Here is a 25147-nt window from a genome sequence, read left to right as displayed (position 1 = left end):
TGGTTAGTAGCTTTAAGTTACTAGATGCCTTGGGTTTAGATGGAGGAAGCAGAAGTACAAGGAACTCACCTGGTGATCACTGATTGGAATCCAGATAAAACTTAGAGCCAGCTTTTATTCAGTGATTCAAAAAAAATCCTACTATGTGTCAGGCGTTCTCAGTACTGAGGTTTCAGTACCGGCATTAAAAAAAAAAAAACCCTGTCCTTGTGGAGCTTATATAATAGTGGAGAGGAGTGTTTTTTATTACTTGGTTCACATATTCAGCTTTGATAATGAGTGACTTGTCTGTATTACTGGGACCTGCCAGATCCAGTGATTAGAGGGCCTACCAGCCAGCTGACTTAAGCACTAAAAGACAGGAGAAGGCAGCTTGTGGTCCTCTCTACTTAGACGCTGGAAATAAATACAGGTAGTGTAATGTGAGGATAAATTGTAATAATCTACATTAAACACACAGTCCAGGGTTACCACATAGTAAGTGCTTAATAAAAGCTAGTTGTGGCTTTGGTGTTGTGGTTGTTGAATCCTTTAGAAGGGACTTGCTGTCAATATATTAATAAAAAAATGTAGCCCAGAGCTACCCTATGCAACTAGAAACTTCCTTTGTCTGTGTGTCTCCTGAAATTCCACATGCTATGCTTGGGATGGCAGCATACATCCATTTCTGTTAAATTTCTCTCCCTCTCTGTCTCCCTCCCTTTTGGGAGTAGAACCATAACTCATGCAGTCAGTTTCTCGCAGCTCTTATGCTCATAGATGTATGGACAGTATATACACATTTTACCTTTTTATTTTTAGGGACAGTTCTTTGATTCTTTTGTTCCCCTAGAAAACGTTTCCATTTTTTCTGCTGCATCCACTTGGGAATAGGGCAAAATCCTGGGTGGACAATTTAAAACTTCTATGCTGATTCATTTTGATTAGGTTTCATAATGACGAGTTTGCTAATAATAATTCTAAAAACCAATATTAGAGGCATGAAATATTCATATGCTCTGGCACCAAATACTAAGCATTGACTTAAGAGGGAATCAAAGATGTCATAGCAATGGAAACTGCTTATTTCCCCTAATTTACATATATAAAAGCCGTGATTTCTGTTGACGTTTTAAAATTCTGACAGAATAATAATTTATCAATTTTTCTTTGCTTTTATTCATTTTATCTAAGTGTCTCGATCTCTTCTTTTCTGCGAGTGACGTTTTAATTCCTCAAGCACTTAGCTCCTACCCTGGCACCTATAACTGCGTCACATTTGTTAAGTTTTATTGTTTTTGAAATGATAGATGCTTCTTTCACTTATTATAGGGGTGAAGGAGGAATGAGTTTATGTCAAATATGCTGATTAACTTTAAAATTAATATTCCCCTTATTTTTGAACTGCCTTTCCCTTTATGATGAATTTTGATATTTTGAACACTTTAACCCACAGCTGCAAATATGCATTTTGTGAAATCCTTGTTCCATTCCAGTGTATCTCCATTATAAATAACTGAAAATAAATAACGTGTGATATTCTTGGCATCCAGCTAAAGAAGACATTTTTGAATGCTGTACTTAAAAACTGAATTTAGAACACAAAAGTTCTAGCAGTTGTAAAATTTCTAATACATAAGCAATACTCCCCAGCTCTGAAATAGTTTTGCTTGCCATAGGCAATCACATTACAGTGATATTGAGACAAATGTTTAAGAAAAGTGTGTGATTCTGTGGGATTCCTGGAAGATCTAACTATTTAGAAATATTTTTGCTTTTAGTAAAATTTTATGAGAAGGTCATTATCGACAAAATCTGAGTGCTATTTGTGTTCCTGAAAATTTGTTTCAGTTACATGTGGAATGACAGGGCAACTCCTCAAGTCTGAGATCCCTGCTATTGGTTTGAAGATTAGGGAGACACTCCTTTCTAATTATTCAGTGTGCTCTGGCACCAGTATGGATTCTAATTAGACATTCTACATTAAAAAATAAATTATCTGGGGGCGAGACATGGTGGCTCAGCAGGCAGAGTTCTTTCTTGCCAGCCATGCTGGAGACCTGGGTTTGATTCGTAGTACCTGCCCAAGCAAAAAAATAAATAAAAATAAATAAATAAGTAAGGAAGTAAATTATCATGTCTTCCTGCATACCCCGGGAACACCTGATCTGGGAATCAGGCATGTATATGATTTCCCATGTGGTCTCCAAAGATATGGGTACCTTGAGTTCTAAGTATGGAAGGAGGAAATTGAGCAGATAGCTAGCAGATAATTTCATATTATTCTGATAGCTATGGCATATGGACTTTCAGGAGATTCAGAAATAAAGATGAAATATTATGGCTAGAGATAATTTATGTGTCTATATGATTTGGGGGGGTACTTAAACTAGGGAAGAACCTACAGGCCATTATCGGAAGACATGATTGTGTAGTTTCTGTACAGGTTTTGCTGACTCATGCAGGAGGGGAAACGATAAAGGCACAGTGGAGAAAAACAAAGTATGGGTCTCTATACAAAATGCTAGGAATTAATTGCTTAGGTTATGGGAACCTAATCTAGATTTCTGATAGGGCCACCACTGGGGAACACAGTGATGGCCCTAACAGAAAGAGTTCTGACCACCAGGTTAAATTCCTAGATTTTTGACCCAAGTCTGCCACTGGGGGATCTTGTCCAAGTCACTGGATTTAAAGTTGGTGACTAGACAAGCTGATTTGAAACTAATTTTCAGCTTTGTGGTTCTCTGGGCATTTGCACATTAAAAAAAAAAAAATTTGTACCTATCTAGAACTTGATGATGCCTCTTTGTATATGGTTAAATCATGCTTAGATTCAGTAGCGTGAGGTTGAAAATATCAAGTGGTTATTAGTCTGCATAGTTTACAAAGCTGAGGCCATTTAAAGTTCTGGGATTAGTCTCACCAGACACTGAAATCCAAACCAGCCTCCGTGCTTTGTTAGAGCCTTGGCTTTTTTGCTAAGGTAAAAGGAGGACCATTGGCCCTGTTCTCTGTTGGATTTAATTTGGCCATAAAATTCTCCTTGTTAGGTTTGTTTATGAAGGAAATTGAACCAGTTATGTGACAAACCTACTGATCAGCTGCTCCATTCCATCGAGCTCTCATCCAGATAATTGACAGCCTGTTGTTTGCATTGCACTAAGACTGTGTCCAGGTTAAGTTTTAGAGAAAAACTTGGGAGAATTGTTTTAGAAATGCTGTCTATTACCTTTTTGGGGTGAGGACACATTGAATGCACATGTTGATTCTAGTTGTGATGCAAGTTGAGGTTCTCTGAACATTCTATTTCCCCCAATTTTTTTATCCATGTGACAATACTGGATAAGTAAATGGTAATGTGTACCTTGCCAAAGACAAGACTGCTAAGATGATAATGATGATGATATCATTTATTCGATACCTATGCAGATCAAGTACTAAACCATCCAAGTTATATCTATGGAATTAATGTGTATATATGTGTCATCAGTATATCAGAGAAAATTTCATAAAGCAGAATGCTAGTTCCTCTGTTGCGCTGTCTGTTCTGCCTTTGATCTGTTGGTGTGCATGATGCTGATTTATTTAATTTTGACTTATATCTAGAAAGAAAAAAATAGCACATTTTTATGTGATGTTGTGTTAGTTGACCTGAATATCATGTCATGTATAGAAGAATAAACTCACGCATAGTAGATACTCAATAAAAATTTGTTATGAGAATGAAATATTGAAATATGGACATAAAGCTTTTCTACTTCAGATGTTTCTCTTGAGATCAGACCTCCCTTAAATTCATAGTTATTACGGGCTATTCTTATGACCAAAACATTGACATCAGTTCTTTCCGCTGCTGGCATTCTGAGAAATGCTGATCTACCTTATATTTATGTCCAGTTTCCTATAACAAAAAAAAAGAGAATTATGCATATGAACTGCTATATGTTTATAAACTGACTTAGATTAAAGCTTAAACAAGAATATTATGTAAAATATTTCTATCCCTAAAACTTTAGCGTGAAAATTCCTTTTCTCAAATGTCTGTCTAGGTTCTTCCTCCAAAATTGTGTTCTGATAATTTTGGCATGAATGGCTCAAGAATCTGACAGAAGGTTTTGTTTGATAAGATTTGGTCAGAGAGTTTACTTAGAAGGTAGAGTTCCTGGTTGAGTGATTTTTTTTACACATGCATTGAGGGATTAAAAATTTCCTTGGAAAATTAAATGTGTGTGACAACTTCTCTTTGACATTTTTCATCACCTTGGGAAATTTCCAAATTGCTCAAGATTTTAGTCAGTACACCCTATTCAAGCCATGCAACTTTTATTTCTGAACAAATTGAATTCCAATTACATCTTGGATTTCTTGTTTGTTTGTTTGTTTTATTCATGGTAGCCTTAATATTACAAGTTCTAAATATTTTTAAAACTTAAACAGAATAATTGTTTTGAGAATTGAATGTGTCTTTGACTTACGTGGTATTGCAGTATTTAAATACTGTTCTGGTTTGCTAGCTGCCAGAATGCAATATACCAGAAATGGAATGGCTTTTAAAAAGGGGAATTTAATGAGTTGCTAGTTTACAGTTCTAAGGCCGAGAAAATGTCCCAATTACAACAAGTCTATAGAAATGTCCAATCAAAGACATCCAGGGAAAGATACCTTGGTTCAAGAAGGCCGATGAAGTTCAGGGTTTCTCTCTCATCTGGAAAGGCACGTGGCGAACACAGTCAGGGCTTCTCTCTCAGCTGGAAGGGCACATGGCAGACACGGCAGCATCTGCTAGCTTACTCTCCTGGTTTCTGGTTTCATGAAGCTCCCCAGGAGGCGTTTTCCTTCTTCATCTCCAAAGGTTGCTGGCTCTTGGACTCTCTGTATCTCATGGCTACATCATTCTGCTCTCTCTGAATCTCTCATTCTCCAAAATATTTCCTCTTTTATAGGACTTCAGAAACTAATCAAGACCCACCCAAATGGGTGGAGACATGTCGTCCCTTAATCCAGTTTATCAACCACTCTTGACTAAATCACATCATCCAGGGAGATGATCTGATTACAGTTTCAAACATATAGTATTGAATAGGGATTATTCTACTTTTATGAAATGGGATTTATATTAAAACATGGCTTTTCTTAGGGGGCATACTTCCTTTCAAACCAGCACAAATACCTTATGGAGCGTGTTGACAAATCATGAATATCATGATTGCAAGTGGTTCACATTTGCAGGACTGGGAGCAGCCAAGAGTGGAAAGTGCCTAGGGGAAATGCTTAAATAGTTCGTATAAGTAAACCTTGATTGTGTTGTTTCATCATAAAGTATCTATGCTGATTTGGGTTAAGATTAGTCATCCTTGTGTTAATTTTTAGTATAAGTATTTGAAGAAAGTGACTAATGAAGTGACCCTCCCAACTTGCTGAGAGAATCCAATTTTAATTTTCCATTTTATATGTCCCCTGAGAACTAAATCACTGCTGACTCTGGAATTTGAATCAAATCTTGATCCTTCTTCCCCTACAGTAGCATTATTAATATATGTAACACAAATACATAGTTAAGACACGCCCATTTTGCTGGTGATGATTCAGACAGAGTATTTGGTATCTTGCATTGGGCTGTTCTCTTTTCCTCCCCCTTTGTCTCTCATTCCCACAATCGTGAATGCTACCATTTTCAACTCTAAAGTAAGCTAAAGAAATAAGAAATCACAGAAATTGAATAAGAAAATAAGAAGTCATTGTTTTCCTCATTCTCCTCACTAAAAACAGCTTTCAGCCTTGTTGATTAATTTACATAGCTTGCTTTATGAATATTTGCTTGCTTTTACTAAGTACTAACCCCAAAAGTAGGGCCTTTGAAAGAAGTACAGTGACTCATATTTTGTGCATTTGTATATGGTCTCCTCTTTCTCCCTCCAACTATAACAATGGATTTTTCAATAGAATATTGATTAAATGTTGGAGAGAAGATGTTAGTTAAAAATAGCTTTGGTTCTTTATGAAATGGGAAAAATTGGAATAAATTAAGATTAAATGGTAGTGGAAGAGCTGGCTTAATTTGGCAAACAGAAAGCTGGAGTAGGATTGGTTTGCTGGCACCGCTTTCCTAGCAAAGAGAACAATTTTAATCAGTTACAAAAATATTTGTGATCCATATGTTCCTCTCTGCTCATTCCCATATGCCCATATTCTCTTTTATCCTGGTAGATGATGACTTTATGATTCAGGCATGCAAGAATAATACCTCGCTGACTTTCGAGCTCAGTGCTATTTCAAAATGTGTCCTGGTAATTACGCACACACGTATCTACAGGCTGTTCGCGCTTTGAGTTGGTTACGTACAGTGTGAATATCAGTTTGGTCTTTTTCTTGATGGAAGGAATTTTATCATGCATCCTCCTACTGAGGCTAGAATAATGCATCTCAGGCTTCAATTTGAAAATGTCCTTGTCATTCACCTACTGGAGTTTTAAATTCCACTGTACAAATATGAGGAGCAGAAAAAGGGGTGTGCTGATCATTGATAACTTCATTCTCCTTGGGAAAAGGAAAACAGAATTCACAAAAGCATTTGATAAATATATCCAGTCCTGGAACCTGTTAAAGGACATATTAGATAATGGGCTAGTTATATAAATAGATCATTGTAAGGCATGGTATCTTCTATTTAATATTGAGTGTTGGTCACAATCACCATGGTGAATCCAGTATAATTGAAGAATTAAAATTACTGTTGATTAGTCATCAGTTTTTGTCTTAAGTGCATGTTTGCTAATCTTCCAATAGCTATGCAATTCCTAATAATAAAGGAAACATTTTAAAAGCCAAGTTTTCCACCTTGAGTGCATATGAATAAAACCCGATTTTATTGTCTGTATAAGTGATCACATTTTCAACAGTTGTTTTTCTCTTATACAACAAATGTCTTTGTAACCTAATATGATGTTAATATAGCCTCAGTAAAATCCTGTGAAGAACCAGCTGTGCTCATTTGAACTTGGGGGTGGGTGGAGGGAGCGGGGAGGGGAAGTCAGAGAGCATTTCTAACTTTCAGATTAAATCATTGGGATGCATTTAGGCATTTAGTTTTTCCACAAGCAGGTATATGATAGAAGAAGTGCATATGCCGTTGGATTTAGCAGGTGTACACCAAAGTAGAGTTGCTGTGAAAGGAGAGAGATAGCGTGATTTTGGCACATGTTATTAGGAACCCATCTCTGTTTGCATTCAAGCTGTCTTTGCCGCTGCTCCTGTAGGAGTTGTGAGAAAAAGACGGTGCACATTATAGCATGGATTGTTTTCAACAGGCTCCAAGTCTGCAAATCTGTTGAATCCCTCTGACAGTGTTTCCTTGCTGTCAAACAGAATGCCCAGCTGGTGATGGCAATCCTGATGGGGAGGGAGGGATAGTGGATAGGCTGCATTCATCATACCACAAGAATACTAGGAATTCTTCTTCCCAAAATGTAAGTGAAGAAGAAAGAGCTTTCTCAGCCATGCCATTATGAAAGTTTTCTTTTCCTTTTTTTTTACTTTTATGGATAATGCCTCATTAAATCAAAACCTTTAAATATATTTCATTAACTTTCATAAAAAAAAAAGGAGTCACAGAAACAGTATTCAGTATATCGTATTAATGTACAACTAAGACAAAAGCTTTGGTTAAAAAAAAAGGAGGCAAGACTTTTGCTCATAGGTGATCTTAATTCTCATTGAAGCAAACACACAAGCTTGTTTTTTTTAATACAAAGTGTGAGATTTCACTAAAAAAGGTTAAAATTGAAGTGAGTAATCTTCAGTGCATAATGCAATTGTTAATTTTAGCTCCTTGCGTGGGTGCCGTTCTGACTTGAACAGCCGGCTGTAGCCTTCATTAGAGAAGAAGCAGGCAGCTTGAGACAGGTGGAGCTGGATCAAGCTGTGAACGTGATTTGCTGGAAGCTGGTCATTAGTGTTAGAAATCCAGTCTTATTTATTTCATCCTTGACCCTACCATGATCATTGCAATTATTATTTACTTTTCATCTTTTTTCAGGTTGACGATGATGTGTCAAACTGTGTAAGGGAGTCGCATGGAGATGGGCATTCCGAACTGTTAATGGGGACATGGGACTCCAGTCGTCTCTGATCACTTGTGTGGATTTTCCCGGTGTAGAACGACAGAAGCCGCTAGTAAGTCTTCGAGACCTACAGCAGGAATCCTGCGCAGAAGGTAAAGGTCTTGTTGTCTGGCTGTCAGCTCATCTGTATTTCTTATTATTTATACAAATGCACCTATTTGTAGAGAACAGTTCATTGAATGTAACCAAAATAGACAGGATCCGTACCAGGGACTCAGTTAGCTTATAGTTTAGAAAATTAGAGCTCAATTTGTTCACGACGTTTAAAATCTTGTTGCAATATGTTTTTTATTGAAATGCCCTGACAAAATTGTTAGGGCAGCAGAAGTCCCCTTTCCTCCTCCTACTCAATACATGGAGAAACAAGTTGTTTGCATTGGCAAAAGGAACTTTTTTATTTAGCCAGCCATGCACATATTGAGTATCACAGAAATATGAGAAATTTGTCAGAATGCACTGGATGGAGTATCCTAAAATCCCCCCAAACCTAAAAGTATTGCTCATTAGTCACTTACATACTCAAACAACTGTGCTTTAGAAAAACTTTTTTTCTTTTAAATTCCCATAATCCTTTGCTAATTGAGCCTACTTAAGAAAAAAGATATCATTAGATAACATCTGTTCCGTCATGGTAGATTTTAGCAAATTTGCCACATTTCTGGATTTTAGATTTTCTCATGCCTCCTATACCAGTTGGAAATAAAGTTACTGAGTTTGTAAATGATAATTAAACACTTTCAAAGAAACATACCAAAACACTGATTTGTCCAATAGCAATTACTACTGCAATTATAGTCATTGCTTGGGAATTTTTGTGAGAAAACTGACTTTATAGGCTACAGTCTCTTCTTTCCTTCCTTCCTTCTCTTTCTTGCTTTCTTTTTCACATCTTACAAAATGAGGAGAAATAAATGCTAAATTATACATGAGCCTTATTTGACAGCACCTCAGAAGGAGAAGTGTCAGGTTTTTTATGGAGGTAGAGAGAAAAAAAATAATAACAGGCTTTAACTTTGAAAAGCCATTTCCAGTGTCTGTATGGTAGTCTATTGTGAGCCGGCAATAGTGGAGCTCAGTTGGATAGCTTCATTAGAGCTGCCTGCCAAACACTTCCGTAGGATCTGTGCAGAACCAGCAACTGACAAGAGCTTGGGAGACAGCTTATGCTTTTAATAATGTAGCTGTCGGTTTGAAGCCTGCAAATGTTGACCCTGAAAGGTTTATTGCCAAATATAGATTCCATATTTATACTGCATTATTACCTCTCCGATTGATTTTTGCCCCTTGTAGAGCATACTGCAGTCTTTATACCTAGGAAACTGTGTCTGTGTTTAAACTTGCAAATAATTTTGAGTGATCTTAGAAGAACTGGAGAATATCCACACCACCTCTTGACTCAGAAGTCGAGGGTCATCTGTTCAGAAGTTGGAGGAATATTCTCTTCTGCTTCCCCTGTGAATTGGGGCAGAGACTGGTGGGTGTGTGAGTTATCTCCACTTCAGATGCACTGATCCATTTTTGTGGCCAGGTGTATTCCCAAGTGTGTACGTGTGGAGGGCATGTAGGGATAGGGTGGCCACACTGCCTCCTCTGTGTGCCTTGGGTACTTGCTTTGATTTCATTTCCCTTTTGCATACAATTGGCAGGGAGCCCAGATCGTCCATTCGAATTTGAATGTATAGGGAAAATGAAATATCTCAAGAAGAATGGTAAATACTGTGCCCGCTACTGACTTTGCTTTCTGACATCTTGCCCTTCAGGGCATCAAACCTCGTTATTTTAATTTGTGTCTGGGAGAATGTCTGAGCAAGGTGACCTGAGTCAGGCGATAGTGGAGGAAGGTGGGACTGAGCGGGAGACGGCCGCTCCGGAGAACGGCGTGGTTAAATCGGAGAGTCTGGATGAGGAGGAGAAGCTGGAGCTGCAGGTGAGTCTCACACCATCGTGTGCAATTCCCTTCCTTCGCTTTTAGAGTTCGTTGAAGGTCGGTTGGTTGGTTTGTTTTCTGAACAGTTTGACTAGTGAAATGAATAGGAAACCTTTTCCCACTTATTAGTCACAGATTTTGCTGAAGGACCTGTGCCTTTAGAAATGAAACGTATCCAAAGAAAGTATTTAATTACAGAACTTGCACATAGCATCCCAGGACTAATTTTCAGACCACCCCCAAGGGGTACTGAGGGCTCCTCCCGAGGCAGCTTTAGGCTGGCTGAGTTTTAAAAATGGATTTGCTCCTCTATGGAAAAACTGAGGGTCCAACTCACAGTAGACTTAAGAAAAATCAAAGATGTGAGTTCCATCGATTTTCATAGGCAAGATGAGGTTCGATTCTTATTAACAAACAAGCTTAAGCCCTAGATTACCCTGCCAAAGAGAGACAGCGAGAGGGGGGAAGAGAGAATGGCAGGGACTGAAAGAGCATTAAGAAAAAATATGCCATGATTTACAAGAAAAAGAGTTTTCTTAGTAGAAAAACAAACTGCCCTTGTAGATAGCCTATAAGTATTGATTTTCTTTGAAGGAAACTACAAAAGCATAATTAATTCTTTTTATATGTATATAAGTCAGGTAGAGGCACCTAACAGAATGGCTAAAAGCCTCCCAGGCTAGCTTTTCTCCTCCAAATAGCTTTTTAAGGAGAGAGAACTAAAAGTTAAATGATCAGAAGTTTTTGGGTGCTGGCGAAAGAGAATACTCCCTAGTGGCTACAATGCCTAGTTGCTCTTATTGTTGATATCTCCTCACTGCATGATCCTTTATAGTTCTTTGTCTCTCTGGTGGTTATTGGTTTACTGTTTTATTATTATTATTGTTATTTCTACTGTTGTTTTGTTTTGTTTCTAACATACAGAGGCGGCTGGCGGCTCAAAACCAAGAGAGAAGAAAATCCAAGGTAGGATTCTTGAGATTCTATGTATATCTGGCATCAGGGATATAAATTGCATACTTCACATTGGAGTTAAAGGGTTTGCCAACAATTCAGATAGTTGCGTGCAGATACAGTGGTGGATTTAAGTTGTACCTGTACCCTCTGCTTTTAAGGGATCGTGTTCAAGTATATCTTTCTCTCTCTCCGTATGCTTTTTAGTTAGAGCATTTGTGGTTCGCTACAGCTGCAGATATTTCCTTCGATCTCGTTGTCAAACTTGGAGACTGGCAGTGCTTTACAAAAGAAATAGGGCCTTGTTTTGTTCTCATTTTTAATACAACTCAGAGTAAAATGGTTTAGTCTCACCATTTGCTTTCTGCCTTGAAGTAAACAGGTACTTGATATTTATTACATATTCTTCATCCTTTTAAGCATATTCTCAGTCATGTCTCCTCCAAACTTAGTTTTAGTAGAAAGAAAGTTTTTGTCATTTTTTTTTCCTCCTTACATTTTCAAGAAATGGCAGCAATTCATGCTCCATCCATTTGTTCCTAGTGTGATGGGCACGGTTTGCTGAAAGTGTTCCTTAAATTTATCCATTCACATCATCTGCCACTTTCATCTCTGTCAACCCAGAGGTGTGAAGCCATGAGCCAATGTCAGCAGCACCGGGCGGCAGACTCGGAGCTAAGTTTTAAAAATCCGATTTGGGAATTTGATGTGAACATGGAGATGTGTTCATGGTCTGAGGCTGTTTTCTGTTTGCTTTCTTTATTTTGCTTTTCCTCCCCTTTTCTTCCCCTCTCCTAGTCAGGAGCAGGAAAAGGTAAACTGACTCGCAGTCTTGCTGTCTGTGAGGAATCCTCAGCCAGGCCAGGAGGCGAGAGTCTTCAGGACCAGGTATAACCCCTGTTGTAATCGTAGTTGCATGAACGGGACCTGCCTTTGTGTGCATGAGTGTCAATTCGGCATTAAACAGTGTTTTGGGGGAGAAAAAAAATTGAAGACAAGAAACAGTTTTCTGGCTTTGTCCCCTGTTTATGAGACATTCGAAAATAGTTTTACAGTTTTCACCGAGTGTTACGTTTGCTTTTTTTCCAGACCCTCTGAAAACTGCAAATGGAAAGGAATTCAAAAGAATTTAGATTAAAGCTTAAATAAAAAGTAAGCACAGCAGTGCTGTATTTCCTCAAAGGCTCTCTCTTGATAAGGCTGAACCAAATATAGTCCTAAGTATCCTGTCTCCCTCCTTAGTGGAGATGTCTTACCTCTCAGCTCCCCAAGATACACTTGCCTATAAGAAACACGACTTTTGGCTCTTGTGAAACTTAAGAAACAGTAACTAAGGTGCATTGAACTTTGGAGGAATATTTTTAATGGCCTTTGGGGGAGATTTCTCGATAGTGCAAAAGTTCTCCAGAACTGAATTTGAGTTAATGGTGAATTTAAGTTAATAATATTAAATATATCGCTGCACATCCTTACCCTCATTTTTGTCCCTTACAGCCAGATTGTTAGGTTCTAAACATTCAGATTCTAACAAACTTCTTCCATGACAAAATGAGAAATTTTATGTCATATTTTTTCTGTTTGCCTTTCAGGCATCATATATATATATATATATATATATATATATATGCTACTGAAATTTCCCTTATTTTATCAGAGGCTCAGAGCAGTGAAGACAAAAACAAAATGAGTTATCTGATCTGAGCCCAGGGGAGGGAAAATTGATTAAGAGATTATTATTTTTTGCTTTGTTGTGCTTGTCTCTTTATACCTTAATTAAAATATTCTAAATTCTCCTCATGAATGCAGAGAGCATTGAGAGCACTTTCTTGAAAAGGACCAAAAATAAATTCCTTATAGATTTTGTCCTAAGAGGTTTTTTTTTTTTTGCTAGCCTCATTTTCTTAACCTGCCAATCATGTCCTAAGGCATGGACAGGCTAGCTTTCAGTTGCCATCACTATGTTTCAAACACAAGCTTTATTTCACGTGGGCTCTGAGAAACATGTGGCTTTTCTTCAGCATTTTATTTGTGCTTCTATTTTTCATGGAGATCGAAAAGGAGGACTAATGTGAATATCACAGCTTGTATTATTAAATGTTGATTGATGGCTTGTAATGTACTGCACACGATGTATGTTAACTCTGCAGGCTGACAGACCCTAGAGAAGTAATGCCCCAGTTGTCTCCCACTCCTAATGCCAGGCAGAGGACGACAGCCTTTATAGACTGAATCTGTCTTTGTCCCATTTGGCAAGATACCAGGAGGAAATTTTTTAAGAGATCATCTGTGTCATAGGGCCTGTCCTGAACCTAAGTCTAGTTTCTCCATACAATTGGTGCAGAGAAATAAAATGCAAACGGTGCTTTGTTCCTGCTGGTTCCAAGCTCAGAAACCAAGACTAGCTTTGTAGGAGAGAATTAGAACCTGCAAGCTTCTCTTTGGACTGGCTGAGGGATGGTGGGAGCAGGGGTCTGATAGAAGATAACCCAGACACACACACACACACACTATAAGCAGGTGGTCTGTGCTACTTTCTTAGAGAATAAAGAAGCAGACCTTTGAGTTTATATGCAATGTCTTCATTAGGTACCACCGTCATTTACACAATGTGGGGAACCGAATCCCAGAGAACACTGGCAGAAGTATACAGTATATCGATTGTACTGCTTCCCCAATATTTGTATATTCACAGTATTTGGAAAACTGCCTTCATTTTCCTGTGTGGGGAAAGCTCTTGCTACCTGTATTACTTGATCTCAGACCCAAACCTGATGGTTCAGTCTGTCCTTAAGTTAAAGGAGTTTTGCTTTTCTAATGTTATACTATTTGCCTCTCAGTGTATTACTGCAACTTGAATCATTCTTTCACTGTTGTTGGATATCAACTTATCCTGTACCAATGTATTTATTAACACTTGTATTTTATTATTGAGCAAATCAATAAAAATATTAAAAAATAACAGATTGTTTTTTACCAACTCTATAGCACTTTTGTGTGTTCTTTCAACACCATAATGCATTACTATATATAGAAAAGATATTTTTCCAAGTATAGCATTTGTCAACACATTGCAACAATTTGTGCCTTTTTGTAGATGATGTCTTTTAGCTGCTGCTCTCGCATTTATAATGTATTTCCAAGCCTCTTTGATTTTAGATTCAAACTTACAGAGGCTGAATGGTTCAATTAATTTTGAAGAAACAATTAAACTCCTTTCATGGTGTGAATACCCTGAGTTTGCCCTCTTCATCAACTGTAGAATTGATTCTTCCTTGTCCTCCTCAACATCTTCTGAGTCAGAAATGTTGCAGTCGAAGCAACACATAACCCTATAAACCCGCCCAAAGTTTGAAGACTAAGAGTTTCCATCCCAAATCATTTGCAAGAGTCCCTATAAACAAATTATACTCCATTTTACATTCTTTATATATACATTCTTTAATTCTTATCCCCAGGATAAGATTATGGGTGTCAGGAAACCTGGCTAAGATAAATAGTTAGCATGAGAAAGTGTTTTATTTCATCCTCTGCATCATGTGTCTTTCCAGCCATGGTGATTTTTTATTCCAGCCAGGAGTGTCACAGTAGATCCCCTGCTTAAAGTGAAACTTGGCTTCGGAGGACTTTTGCTTTATGCTTATTAGATTGGCCAGGCTTACTGAGAACCATTAAGAATCCCAGATTGGCCATAATTGAGAAGGTACAGGCATCAGTTTGATCACATATAGAGTTTAGCATTAGTTTAGTTTTCAATGAGAGACACTATTAGTCACTGGGAATTTTTTTTTTCCTACATCATAAATTTTAATGTTGCTAGGGAAAGAAAGCTTTCCTATCAAGTGAAGTGTTACATAAGAACAGGTGGATTTAATGTTGGCTAATTTGTCAGTGTTAATCACAGCATAGATAATATAACAAAACTAAAAAAATATGATTTGACTCACTCTTCTTCAAAACAGTGAGCATACTGTTAACCACATGGCTGCTATAGGTTAGTTAATACAAAATGATCTGTTTTTAGTGCAAAACAAATATAAACATGAATCCAGCCCCAAAACTGTAAATGGTCAATCTTATAATAAGCATTGGTTTTAGAGAAGCTTACATTTCAGAAAATAGGTTATATAATTACCTTTTTAAAAAGTCAGTGCATACTGTAATCATATATTATGATGCTTTATTAGTGACATTTGTAAACAATTATAATAGTCTGAACCTAGTATTCCTGCAATCATATAGGTTGATTTTGTTAAAAATCATTGTTGATATGGTAAAGAAATAGACCTTTCATTATAAATTGGCTACTAGGGCCTTTATTTATGTCTGTTTTATCTGTAATTATGATTGGTAATATCTGTCTGTCTGTGTTTGTGCCAATTTCTTCTTACAAAAAATTATAAACAAAACTACAGAATTTTTTTAAGACATTACCGTGGCTGTAATGCAAACTTAGTGGTAGAGGAATTTTTCCTAAATGTTTAAAAATAAACCTGTAGAGAAAATAAGAATTGTGATCCTCAGGAATTACTTTAAGTTAATATTCATGAGGTAAAGTTTTAGTACTAGATGTTTCTCATGACCTCCCATTGACTTCTGAGGGTAGAATTTGCCATAAAGGGCAATTAGTTTTCTGACAGGTTTAATTTTTTACCGTTTAAGTAAGAAGGAAAAATCTTCACCTGGCTTTCATTTTCCTGTACTTAATAACCTCTATGCAAAATGGAAACCAGTCAAAGATTATTAAATTTGGCCTTAAATGATTATATTTTTTCCCCAACAGGAACCAATTCATTTACAACTTTCCAGTTTTTCCAGCCTACAAGAGGATGATAAATCTAGGAAAGATGACTCTGAAAGAGAAAAAGAAAAGGATAAAAACAAAGATAAAACCTCTGAAAAACCCAAGATCAGAATGTTATCAAAAGGTGAATGTGAAAATGTTTCCTTAACTTACTCAATTTGGGCACATAAGGAGTCGCAAAATACATTCTAGATTTCCCATGAATTTATCTCCCACCAAATTCTTTGCATAAAATTTTATATATGTGTGTATGTTTGTTTGTAAAAGATGTGAACCCAATTGTTTCTGTTCATGGTGTCATTATTTTTGTGTAGCCAGAGAGGTTTTTTTGTTTTGTTTTGTTTTTTTAGGACCCCATGTTTCTTTGAATTAGCATGTGGATATCCTGTTTCCAATGACGAAGCCACGTGAAGTGAATATAGATCTGTTCTTAACTCAGGTTTATTCGTTCAGTTAACGTGGATTGATGAGCAGTTTATATCTCAACTTTCGTGCTGATCTTAAAGACAGATAGACGATGGGCAAGTCTCAGAGATAAGAGACATGATCCCCAGAGTTGTTCAGTTGGGTGTGTTGGAATGTGTGATCAGCATTTTATCTGGCACAGATGAGTTTGGTCTCTGCACCCATAGACTGTCACACAATCTCATTTTAAAAATACGTACTTCTACTTCAATAAAATGTTTGCCAAAAAACGTCGGCTCTTCTAAAACCCTAAGCCTACAACCCAGATTTTTGAAAGTGTTGCATTACATATAACTGTACAAAACAGAACCATGTTTTTGCTAAGTTGAAATGAAGAATGCCATGAATAAACAGGCTTATGGTAGACTTAAAAAAAAATAAGTGAGAAAGAATAGAACCTCTGATCGCCTGAGGAATGACAACTGCTTCCAATATTATGCTCTATAGCCACACATCTGTTGTAATGGTTGTCTTCGTTACCGAATATCTAAAACTTGAAGTGTAAACAAGAGTGAAGAAGTTCAGATTCTTAGAATGGTTTTAGAAACTAAGTTTTCTCCAACAACAAAGGCTTGGCAGTATTTAATGGCCCTCCTGTATCTTGTTCTGGTTGATATTTATATATTCTTGTAGCAGAACTGACTTTCCTTTTTTGCATTCTCTGTTTAAAGAGAGAAGTTTCCATGGGATCTCAAACTTGTGAGCACTCTCGCTGTGGGTTGGGAATGTCATGTGAAGGGCTTGTCTCTGGGGATTTACAGTACACGATGAACTCAGCATTCTTGTCTCCTCCTGCTCCCCACCACCCCCCCTCGACTGTGCCCTTTTCCCGCCCATGTCAGTATTTGGACCTTCCTACCCTCAGAATGCGCTGAGTGCTCTCATTCCCTGAATCTAATTTTCAGTCGGATGTTATGCTGCCAGCTTGGAAATCTGTATCTTTCATACTAATAGCTGAAATTTACCTAAGCAGAGAAGAAACAGGACAGGTTGGAAAATCTCCCCTACCTGCCCTTCCTACCTTCGTTCCTTACAACTCCACCCTACTATTTATTTCAGATTGCAGTCAAGAATATACGGATTCTACAGGCATAGATTTACATGAGTTTCTGATTAACACATTAAAGAATAATTCCAGGTAAATTCTTTTAAAAATCTCTTATTTTTGGAAGGGTCAGGTAGAATATTAGAATCAAAGTCTTTAAAACAAACACTTCGAGGAAGGTGGTTGTAAAATGCAGACCTCCCCTCTTAGGTTATATACTAATCACCTATATTTTCTCTTTTTTGTTAATGGTTTGCAAGTTTATTGTTTACGGATTTAGTTGCTGGATAGTTACTGTAATGAATAGATGATAGTTTTCTGGGTCTGCTTTCCAGGTCACATAAGCAAAAAACCAACCAAACAAGCAAACAAAAAGACTAACAGTAAAACGACTGACGAAGGGGAGAAAAAATAGAAAATGAGACTAAGTGATGTTAAATAAACCAATTATGTTTCAAAACAGCTAGTTGTCCATCTACAGTCAATATTTGGGCTTGCTTTGTCGCTGTTTCCTATTAATTTAAAGTGTGCTATTTATTTCATGTGCTTTATAGGTCCATTACCTTGCACATCATAATTAACATTGACATTAAAATCATTTTGATATTATGAATGCTTACCAAATGAGGGAAAAAATAATTTTAAACAGAATGAAGTAATATGTGAATGAATAACATATATGAGAGAAGAGTTAGATATTTTGACATTTATTTTGCAGGGACAGAATGATACTCTTGAAAATGGAGCAGGAAATTATTGATTTCATTGGTGACAACAAGTATGTTAAATTGCAATGCTGGTTAATGTCTATGATGTGCCCTTAGTTTGGTACTTGGGGTTAATTGTACATTGCAGGAAGAGTCAGGGATAGATAAGACATTGCTTGTTTCCTGATTTGTTAAATGGAGATGCTATTGGAGTTAGAATTATATGGTGATAGGAATTGTTGCTTAGACCACGTGAGCTCCTGCTTGTAAATTCCTGATAAAATGTCTATAAACAGGGGGCCACTGATTAGCATAGAGTAGCTGTAACAAGAAACAACCTTTTCCATTTTTATTATAGTTTTTTAATGGGCTCCAGCTGGCTGCCGTCAGTTATGCCTGGAAATAATTGTGCTGCTTTCATTGCAAACAATGTAATGACCCATCTCCAGGTAGACATCTGCAGTCACGTATCATGTCATGTCATACGTCCTGTACCTGGCTACATTGATAAGGTACCATGGGCTAAAATAAAATACTTCCCAACAGACAATATGCTCTCTTTGGAAAGGGAAATGTGCATCGATAAAACAAGTTTCCTTATCCTAGCTTAATCAATAAATCTATAACAAGTGGAAAATTTGCTTAGAAAGGACATTGAGTGATGCCAGAGATGAAATAGGCTTATTGGTTTGGATGGAAAAGAAATAATTTTGTGTGTGTACCTGTAGAATGTATTGTGAGTCAGAAACGGAGATGCTGATTCCACTTTTACTTATATTCTGTTCCAGTAATCATTATAAAAAGTTCCCTCAGATGTCATCGTATCAGAGGATGCTTGTCCATCGGGTGGCAGCTTACTTTGGGCTGGATCACAATGTGGATCAAACAGGGAAATCTGTTATCATCAACAAGACCAACAGCACCAGAATGTAAGCCCCTTGTTGTATTTGTTCAGCATTTCCTTTTTCTCTGATGGAGTCATTTGTAAGAACCCACTATAAAATCCAAAGTAAATGACATTTAAAAACAGAAGCATTATTTATCTCTTGCTCTTAGCAGCAGTAGTGTGGCATTTATCTATTGCACAGTATCTGAGGGGCAGGAGAGTTTATAAAATCCAGGTAATAAAGTAGATGTATTTCCTTGATCCTTCTACATAGCTCCAGAAACATAATTTTCTTTTTCTATCAGTATGCTGTGCACGTACATGCAAAAAAATGGGAAATTTTACATCAAAATATAACTCAAATGGAACGTATTTTAAAATAACCATGACAAATACAGGATAATTTTCCTTTTCTTTCTCAATTTCTAGTTTTTAGACAACCGTCTTATTGTGCTTTCTAGAGTAAAGAAATCTCTGAACCTGGAGACAGAAATCCTGCCTCTTTGACTCAGTTCTACTACTTACTGGCTATATGACTTGGAGCAAGTCATTTAAAATCATCTCATTTTTTCACCTCTAAAATGAGGGTATTAAGATAGATACTATTTAGGTTCTAGGTCTAACAAAAGAGGATGGTAGGTTTTTCTTGTCCTTCAAAGAATTGTTTGCTTCCATCTTAATATCTTTCCATTGTCCCAGTGAGCCAATAGAAGCGTTATAAAAATAGTCATTTGCTTTGAAAATTTTGAGCTATCCCCCTTGAACCCAAGAATTTTTTGAGTAAGGAGCAAGCCAATTTTATAGCAAAATGCACACCTCGATGTAAAGCATCCTTTTAGAACATCTATATACTATAATTCCTTTTCCACAGTGTGTTTGGTAAGTTGTGTAAGTTGCATGGTCTTTAGGAATGCTTTATTACTGAAGGAGCTATTGTGTCAAACAGAGCAGCATGGGTAAAACAACTTTCTGCTTCCAGAGGTTGGGACAAGTGGGGATGGAGATGAGGCTCTTGATCTACTTAAGGCTCAGTCTGTGCTTAGCAAGGCCAGAGTGAAAGTCATAGTGGAGAGAGCACAAACTGGCCAATCTGGGACCCAACTTTGAGTATGATCTCAAGGACACTAAGCACTCCATTTCTTTGGGCTTCAGATTATTTATTTACCTACAAGACAGTTAGAAGTGATAATATTTAAAGGCTCTTGAAGCTCCAGAATTATTGGGTCCTGTTATATTGCCTTCTGCTGGGATGGCAAAATACATTTTAAAATTTATCAGCCTTCCACTTTATCTGATTGTTGTTGCATATCCCTCCAATTTTGAACAGGATTAAAGATCACGATCCTTTAATCTTTACATCTTCCCTTCCCCACCAAAAAAAACTTTTGTGTGTGTGTATTTTTTTTGTATGTATGTTTTCATTTTGCATTCTGATTTTTCTTATGGCTTTCAGATACTCTGATGCAGAAACATTCTGATTGCAAAATAGACAATTGACTATCTCCTTTAAATTTTCTTTCCTCCCATTTATCTCAAAGACCATATCAAGAATTGAAAAGTCCACAGAACAAGTAGACTAAGTTGAAACAGTTTGGATTGGAAGGGGTAGTGGATTTTTCCGATTTGGCAACCACAGAGCCATGAATATTAGTACACGTTTTTGAGATCTCTTTCCTTGTAGAATATTTGTTGATGAAAAAAACAATAAGCATTTTATAAATTTATAAATGAGTGATGGTTCTAAACCTGCTTTGTCTAATATGGGAGCTGCTAGCTACATATGGTTTTTAAATAAAGTTTAAAAGTTTAAAATTCAGTTTCTCAGTCATGCTAGCCACATTTCAAATATTCATACTGGACAGAGCATGTACAGACCATTTCCACCATTAAGGTGAGGTCTCCTGGTCTGCTCTACTCTAAAACCTTGTGATTCCCCCAAGTTCCCAAACACCACTAAAGCATAGAATTTCTCCATTCAGACTTTCATTTTCTGGCAAATAGTCATCATGCTATTAAACTTCCTCATTTCCAAAGATAGCTCCAGCTTTTTTTTCCCTTGCCATTTTAGACTCCACATGTTATGCCTTTATGAAGAGTGGAAAGTGAGTATATGCAAAGAATATTGTGGTTGCTATAAGATTGCCATAGCTCAATCTCTGCCTACTTCTTTGCTTTCACATACCACCCTTAAGCCCCCAATCCATGAGTCAAGTCATACTTCAACAGAAAGACAAATGACTATATGTCATGGAATTTCAAAGTATTTGCTGAAGAGTTGAGCTCAACAACATTCAGTTCACACCTGTCAAGCCCTTCTTTTCTATTCTAGTCACAATCCTGACCACTTTCTATTTGACTGGCTCTTGGGACAATGGCTGACATCTTTTAGGACCAGAAAAGAGGATGAATGAAATGTCCTTTTTCAAATATTAACAAGTCACAGTTGTCAGGACCTGAATCATGCTGGCAGTTTTGGCAAAGAAGAAATTTTGTTTGTGGGAAAGTTTGGATAACTTTAGGAAGTCTTTTGCCATGTTCTTTGAAATTGAAGTTGTAAATGGAACATTCTAATCAAATCCTAGGTTTCTTGATTTTCTTTGGTCTCTAAAAATTTTAAAAGATGCTTCATCAGTGCAATTGACTCATTATGGTTGTGGGAACCATATTTATTTGGAAGTAATTTTTCACATGGAAAAATTCCCATTTATTTAAAGGAACGAGGCTGAGATGGGAGTTCCTAAGATAGCTCCCTATGAGTTTTGTGTTTGAGAAATTACTTTTCGGTGTATACAGTTTCATGCTATGCCAATGCATATTTTGAATGAAAAATTAAAAGACAGAGAGAGATAACATAAGGATTTCAAATTGTTATTTTTTTCGGTGACATTGCATTGTTATTTGGTACTTCTCTGACATGGATGCATAAATAACTGTAACCATATTAGCTGCATAGTGGCTGGGATTTATTTCCCAGAACCTCAATCTCTGCATGATAGCCAGTTCATGTAATTATAGAATGTAGTTTGAGACTGTTAAGTTCTGCATAGAGAGAAAATGGTTTTACATCAAATCCAAAATATTTAGGTCATATAAACACATTATGTGAAGATTATAAATATGTGTGTATATATGCTAATACCACTAGTATTTTCTCCAGTATCCTCAGATACAAAGCACCTTCCCTTCCATGATGGAAAGAATGTGTCTGAGGACACACTTCTCAAGGTGATATCACTTCTTAGCTCTACTGCATTGCCTATTGTACTGGGCAAAAGCTTCATATATTTTCTTCCATTTAATCTTTAAAAAAAGACTTGCACTGTTAAGTAATTAGAGCTCCACTTCACAGAAGAAAATTAAATTTTGAGTTTATGGAGAAGCGCTGAATTGCATGGCTGGGACTGAAACCTGAGTGACTTAACAATTTCCTTAAATAATCTGACTTGCTTAAAACAAAAGCATCCAGAACATCTTGAGCAAAGTTCTCAAGAAGATTCTCTGGATTGGTTTGGAATTTCAACCCTTTTAACTCCTTTTCTATCTGTAAGAAACTTTATTGAGGAAGAAGAAATTTTTGAAGGTCAACTGACTTTATCAGTAAATAACAGAATCTTCCTACAATCTGATAGTTCTTGCTAGATTTCCTGTGCTTATTGCTGCTATAAGATATAATATTTGGGAGTGGGAGTGGTGGGTTATTCATTAAATTAAAGCCTTGTTTTATTCCATTACACTCTTCCCCCACCCATCCCCAAAAATGAAAATGCAGCATTTATCAGCATTACCATAGGAGATGAACATATTCATTGTGTTATTGCAAAATTACTGTTACAAACAATCCGATTATGCAAATCCATGGCCATATCCACAGTGTGTGCAATGGGAAATAATAAGCCAAGATGGAAAGGTCATTGAAGTAAAGTTACAGTATGTTTCACCTTTATACGGGGGGTTTTGGAGGTACTTGTATATTACCCGATGAAAGCAGAGATGTAATGATCTTGAAGTCCTGATCATGATATGCAGATAAAACTTTCTAGACTTTGGAAACATATTCCCAACAACTATAACTCATCCACATATCTATATCCAGCATCTAGACTTCAGTGTGCATATTATTCAACACCTGCAAAATAGGGTTCCCGCTGTTACGTGGCTTGCACTCTGATTATAGAGACTGCTTGAATAACTTCAGAACCTCAGTCACCTTTAAACCTGCAGACTGTAATGCAATTCTTTGTGGCACATCTTAACTATGTAACTGCCTAGGGAATGGCTGCTTGATTGAAGGCATGCTGTATCAAATACTCCACAGGAAATACAAAGCAGAACCAGTAGGGGCTCCTGTCCCACCAGATTAGTGGCTCAAATGTGCACATATTTAGATCATTTAAGAAGGTCAACAACTAGCTAAGTGAGGAGGGGAGTACTTGCAAGCTCACTCAGGTTTGGGTATAAATAATCAACTAATAATCTCTATGGTTGTTGAACACTGACTAAGAACTGGGCATGTATTCAAATTCTGATCATTTGACCTTAGATCAAAGGGTCCTCACAGCCACATTATATTGCCTGGAGGCAAACTCGGAGGGGGTGAGCTGATCTGATGCATTTATGTTTTATCAGTGGGAGGCCACATCAGATGGAAGGGAACCTTGAATGTGGGCAGCCTCAATTTTGAGAACACAAGGATTGATATGAATAATATGCTTTACAAAGTATATTATTGCAAGTACTCCCTTCCTCACTTAGCTAGCTGTTGACCTTCTTCAATGATCTAAATATGTGCACATTTGAGCCACTAATCTGGTGGGACAGGAGCCCCTACTGGTTCTGCTTTGTATTTCCTGTGGAGTATTTGATACAGCATGCCTTCAATCAAGCAGCCATTCCCCAGGCAGTTATGTGCTTAAGATGTGCCACAATGTGCCACAATGAAGTGCAATGACTTCATTGCACTAGTAGGATAAATTCAGGAGGAAAAGGTCATGAGTAGAAAGACTGAGCTGAGTGTTTCTATCACTAATACTTGTGGTTGAGATTAAATATATAGCCCAGGAGAAGGAAAACTGGGAAATAACAGTTGTTCTTAGATGGTGCCATCATCTGAGCAAAATGATGCACTTTAGAAAACTAGTAAAGGAAAGTAATTTTGCCTCTGCAGCAAGGGTAAGAACAGGTGAGTGATATGACCCGCAGCTTCCCAGAACACTCTTGCTCTGCAAATTGGGTCGTTCTTGAATACTATTCTCATAAATACATCTCATTATCTAGAACTTTGTAGTTTTTGCTGTTGGAATACTTTGCTAACTATCAGATTAGGTGGTAATGCCAAATGAGCCCCCTTGAAGAGCTAGAGTGGAGGGATAAAAGGATCTATGAGTTCTCAGTACTACAAATGATACTTATAATGCATTTGGTCTCTGTAATGCCTTTTTCTCTTTAAGATAGAGTTAAAAAATACAGACAGCGATTTTATAAAAATATTTAAAACCCTAAAGCATGTGTATCTGTTTTCACATGAGAAGTTTTGCCCTTCTCTTTTTGCCCTTCTGATCTCCATCCCCTTTTTCTCTCTTTGCTCATTTTTCCACAGGTTTTGTTGATCTTTTATTTAGTTCTTTTATTCACCTCCCTGTCTTTTTCTCCCTCCTAGAGAAAAGATAGACACTTAGGTCGGACCAGTTGGAGACTAGAAACCATTTTCCTGAACTAATGTTTTCAGAAGGGATGAGACCAACCACTGGCAAAGAAAGAGCCTGGTGTGGATCTGCATATATTTGCATATGTCAGAGTGACTTTTAAACTAGTCCCAGATAATTTTTATGTTAAAGGGCTGTCATCTCTTGAATATGTTTTCCTTTGTCTTTCACATCCACCCACAGTCATTGCCTCAGATCCCCTACTCTGAGAGTGCAGAGCAAAGAAAGGAAATACCAAATCCACTGAAGGAGAGTGGTTACAGGGCCCAGGAACTGAAAAACCAGAATAGTGGTCCTAAGGCATTGGTTTGGATCTAGGTTTACAAGTCAAGTGCCCAAGGACACACCCTGGTGATTCCTGAGCAGGGTGGACCTGGGTACTTTTCTGGGGTGCTGCGTGTTGTATCATGACTACACTACTATAGTAGTTTACTTGCAGAAAGGATGATTAACTGAGAAGCTATTTGATAAATCCAAGAACCATGAAACTTGTCCTAGCACCAAGCAAGGCTTCTATATAGGTGAAGCAGTTGAGTACAGTTAATTTTGATAAGGATC

At 37.2% G+C, this 25147-nt stretch overlaps 1 protein-coding gene across 6 annotated transcripts in view; it reads left to right on the top strand.

Moving 5' to 3' along the window:
• The window catches only part of ARPP21 (cAMP regulated phosphoprotein 21), a 152708-nt gene that overhangs the window by 33693 nt on the left and 93868 nt on the right, over positions 1-25147 (top strand). For 3 of the 6 annotated variants that reach the window (XM_077129860.1, XM_077129861.1, XM_077129856.1), the window contains exons 1-9: positions 7865-7935; positions 8018-8194; positions 9863-10029; positions 10954-10995; positions 11782-11871; positions 15764-15908; positions 17309-17387; positions 18013-18072; positions 18790-18930. In XM_077129860.1, coding sequence (XP_076985975.1) covers positions 9901-10029; positions 10954-10995; positions 11782-11871; positions 15764-15908; positions 17309-17387; positions 18013-18072; positions 18790-18930 — 686 coding nt within the window. In that variant the 5' untranslated portion in view covers positions 7865-7935; positions 8018-8194; positions 9863-9900. Of the gene's footprint in view, positions 1-7864; positions 7936-8017; positions 8195-9862; positions 10030-10953; positions 10996-11781; positions 11872-15763; positions 15909-17308; positions 17388-18012; positions 18073-18789; positions 18931-25147 lie in introns of those variants that run through there. The other 3 variants (XM_077129858.1, XM_077129859.1, XM_077129857.1) reach the window with 2 other exon arrangements.

This window comes from Tamandua tetradactyla, chromosome 15, assembly GCF_023851605.1.
Source record: "Tamandua tetradactyla isolate mTamTet1 chromosome 15, mTamTet1.pri, whole genome shotgun sequence".
NCBI classification, from domain to species: domain Eukaryota; kingdom Metazoa; phylum Chordata; class Mammalia; order Pilosa; family Myrmecophagidae; genus Tamandua; species Tamandua tetradactyla.
This window is presented reverse-complemented; position numbering and strand designations above follow the sequence as displayed.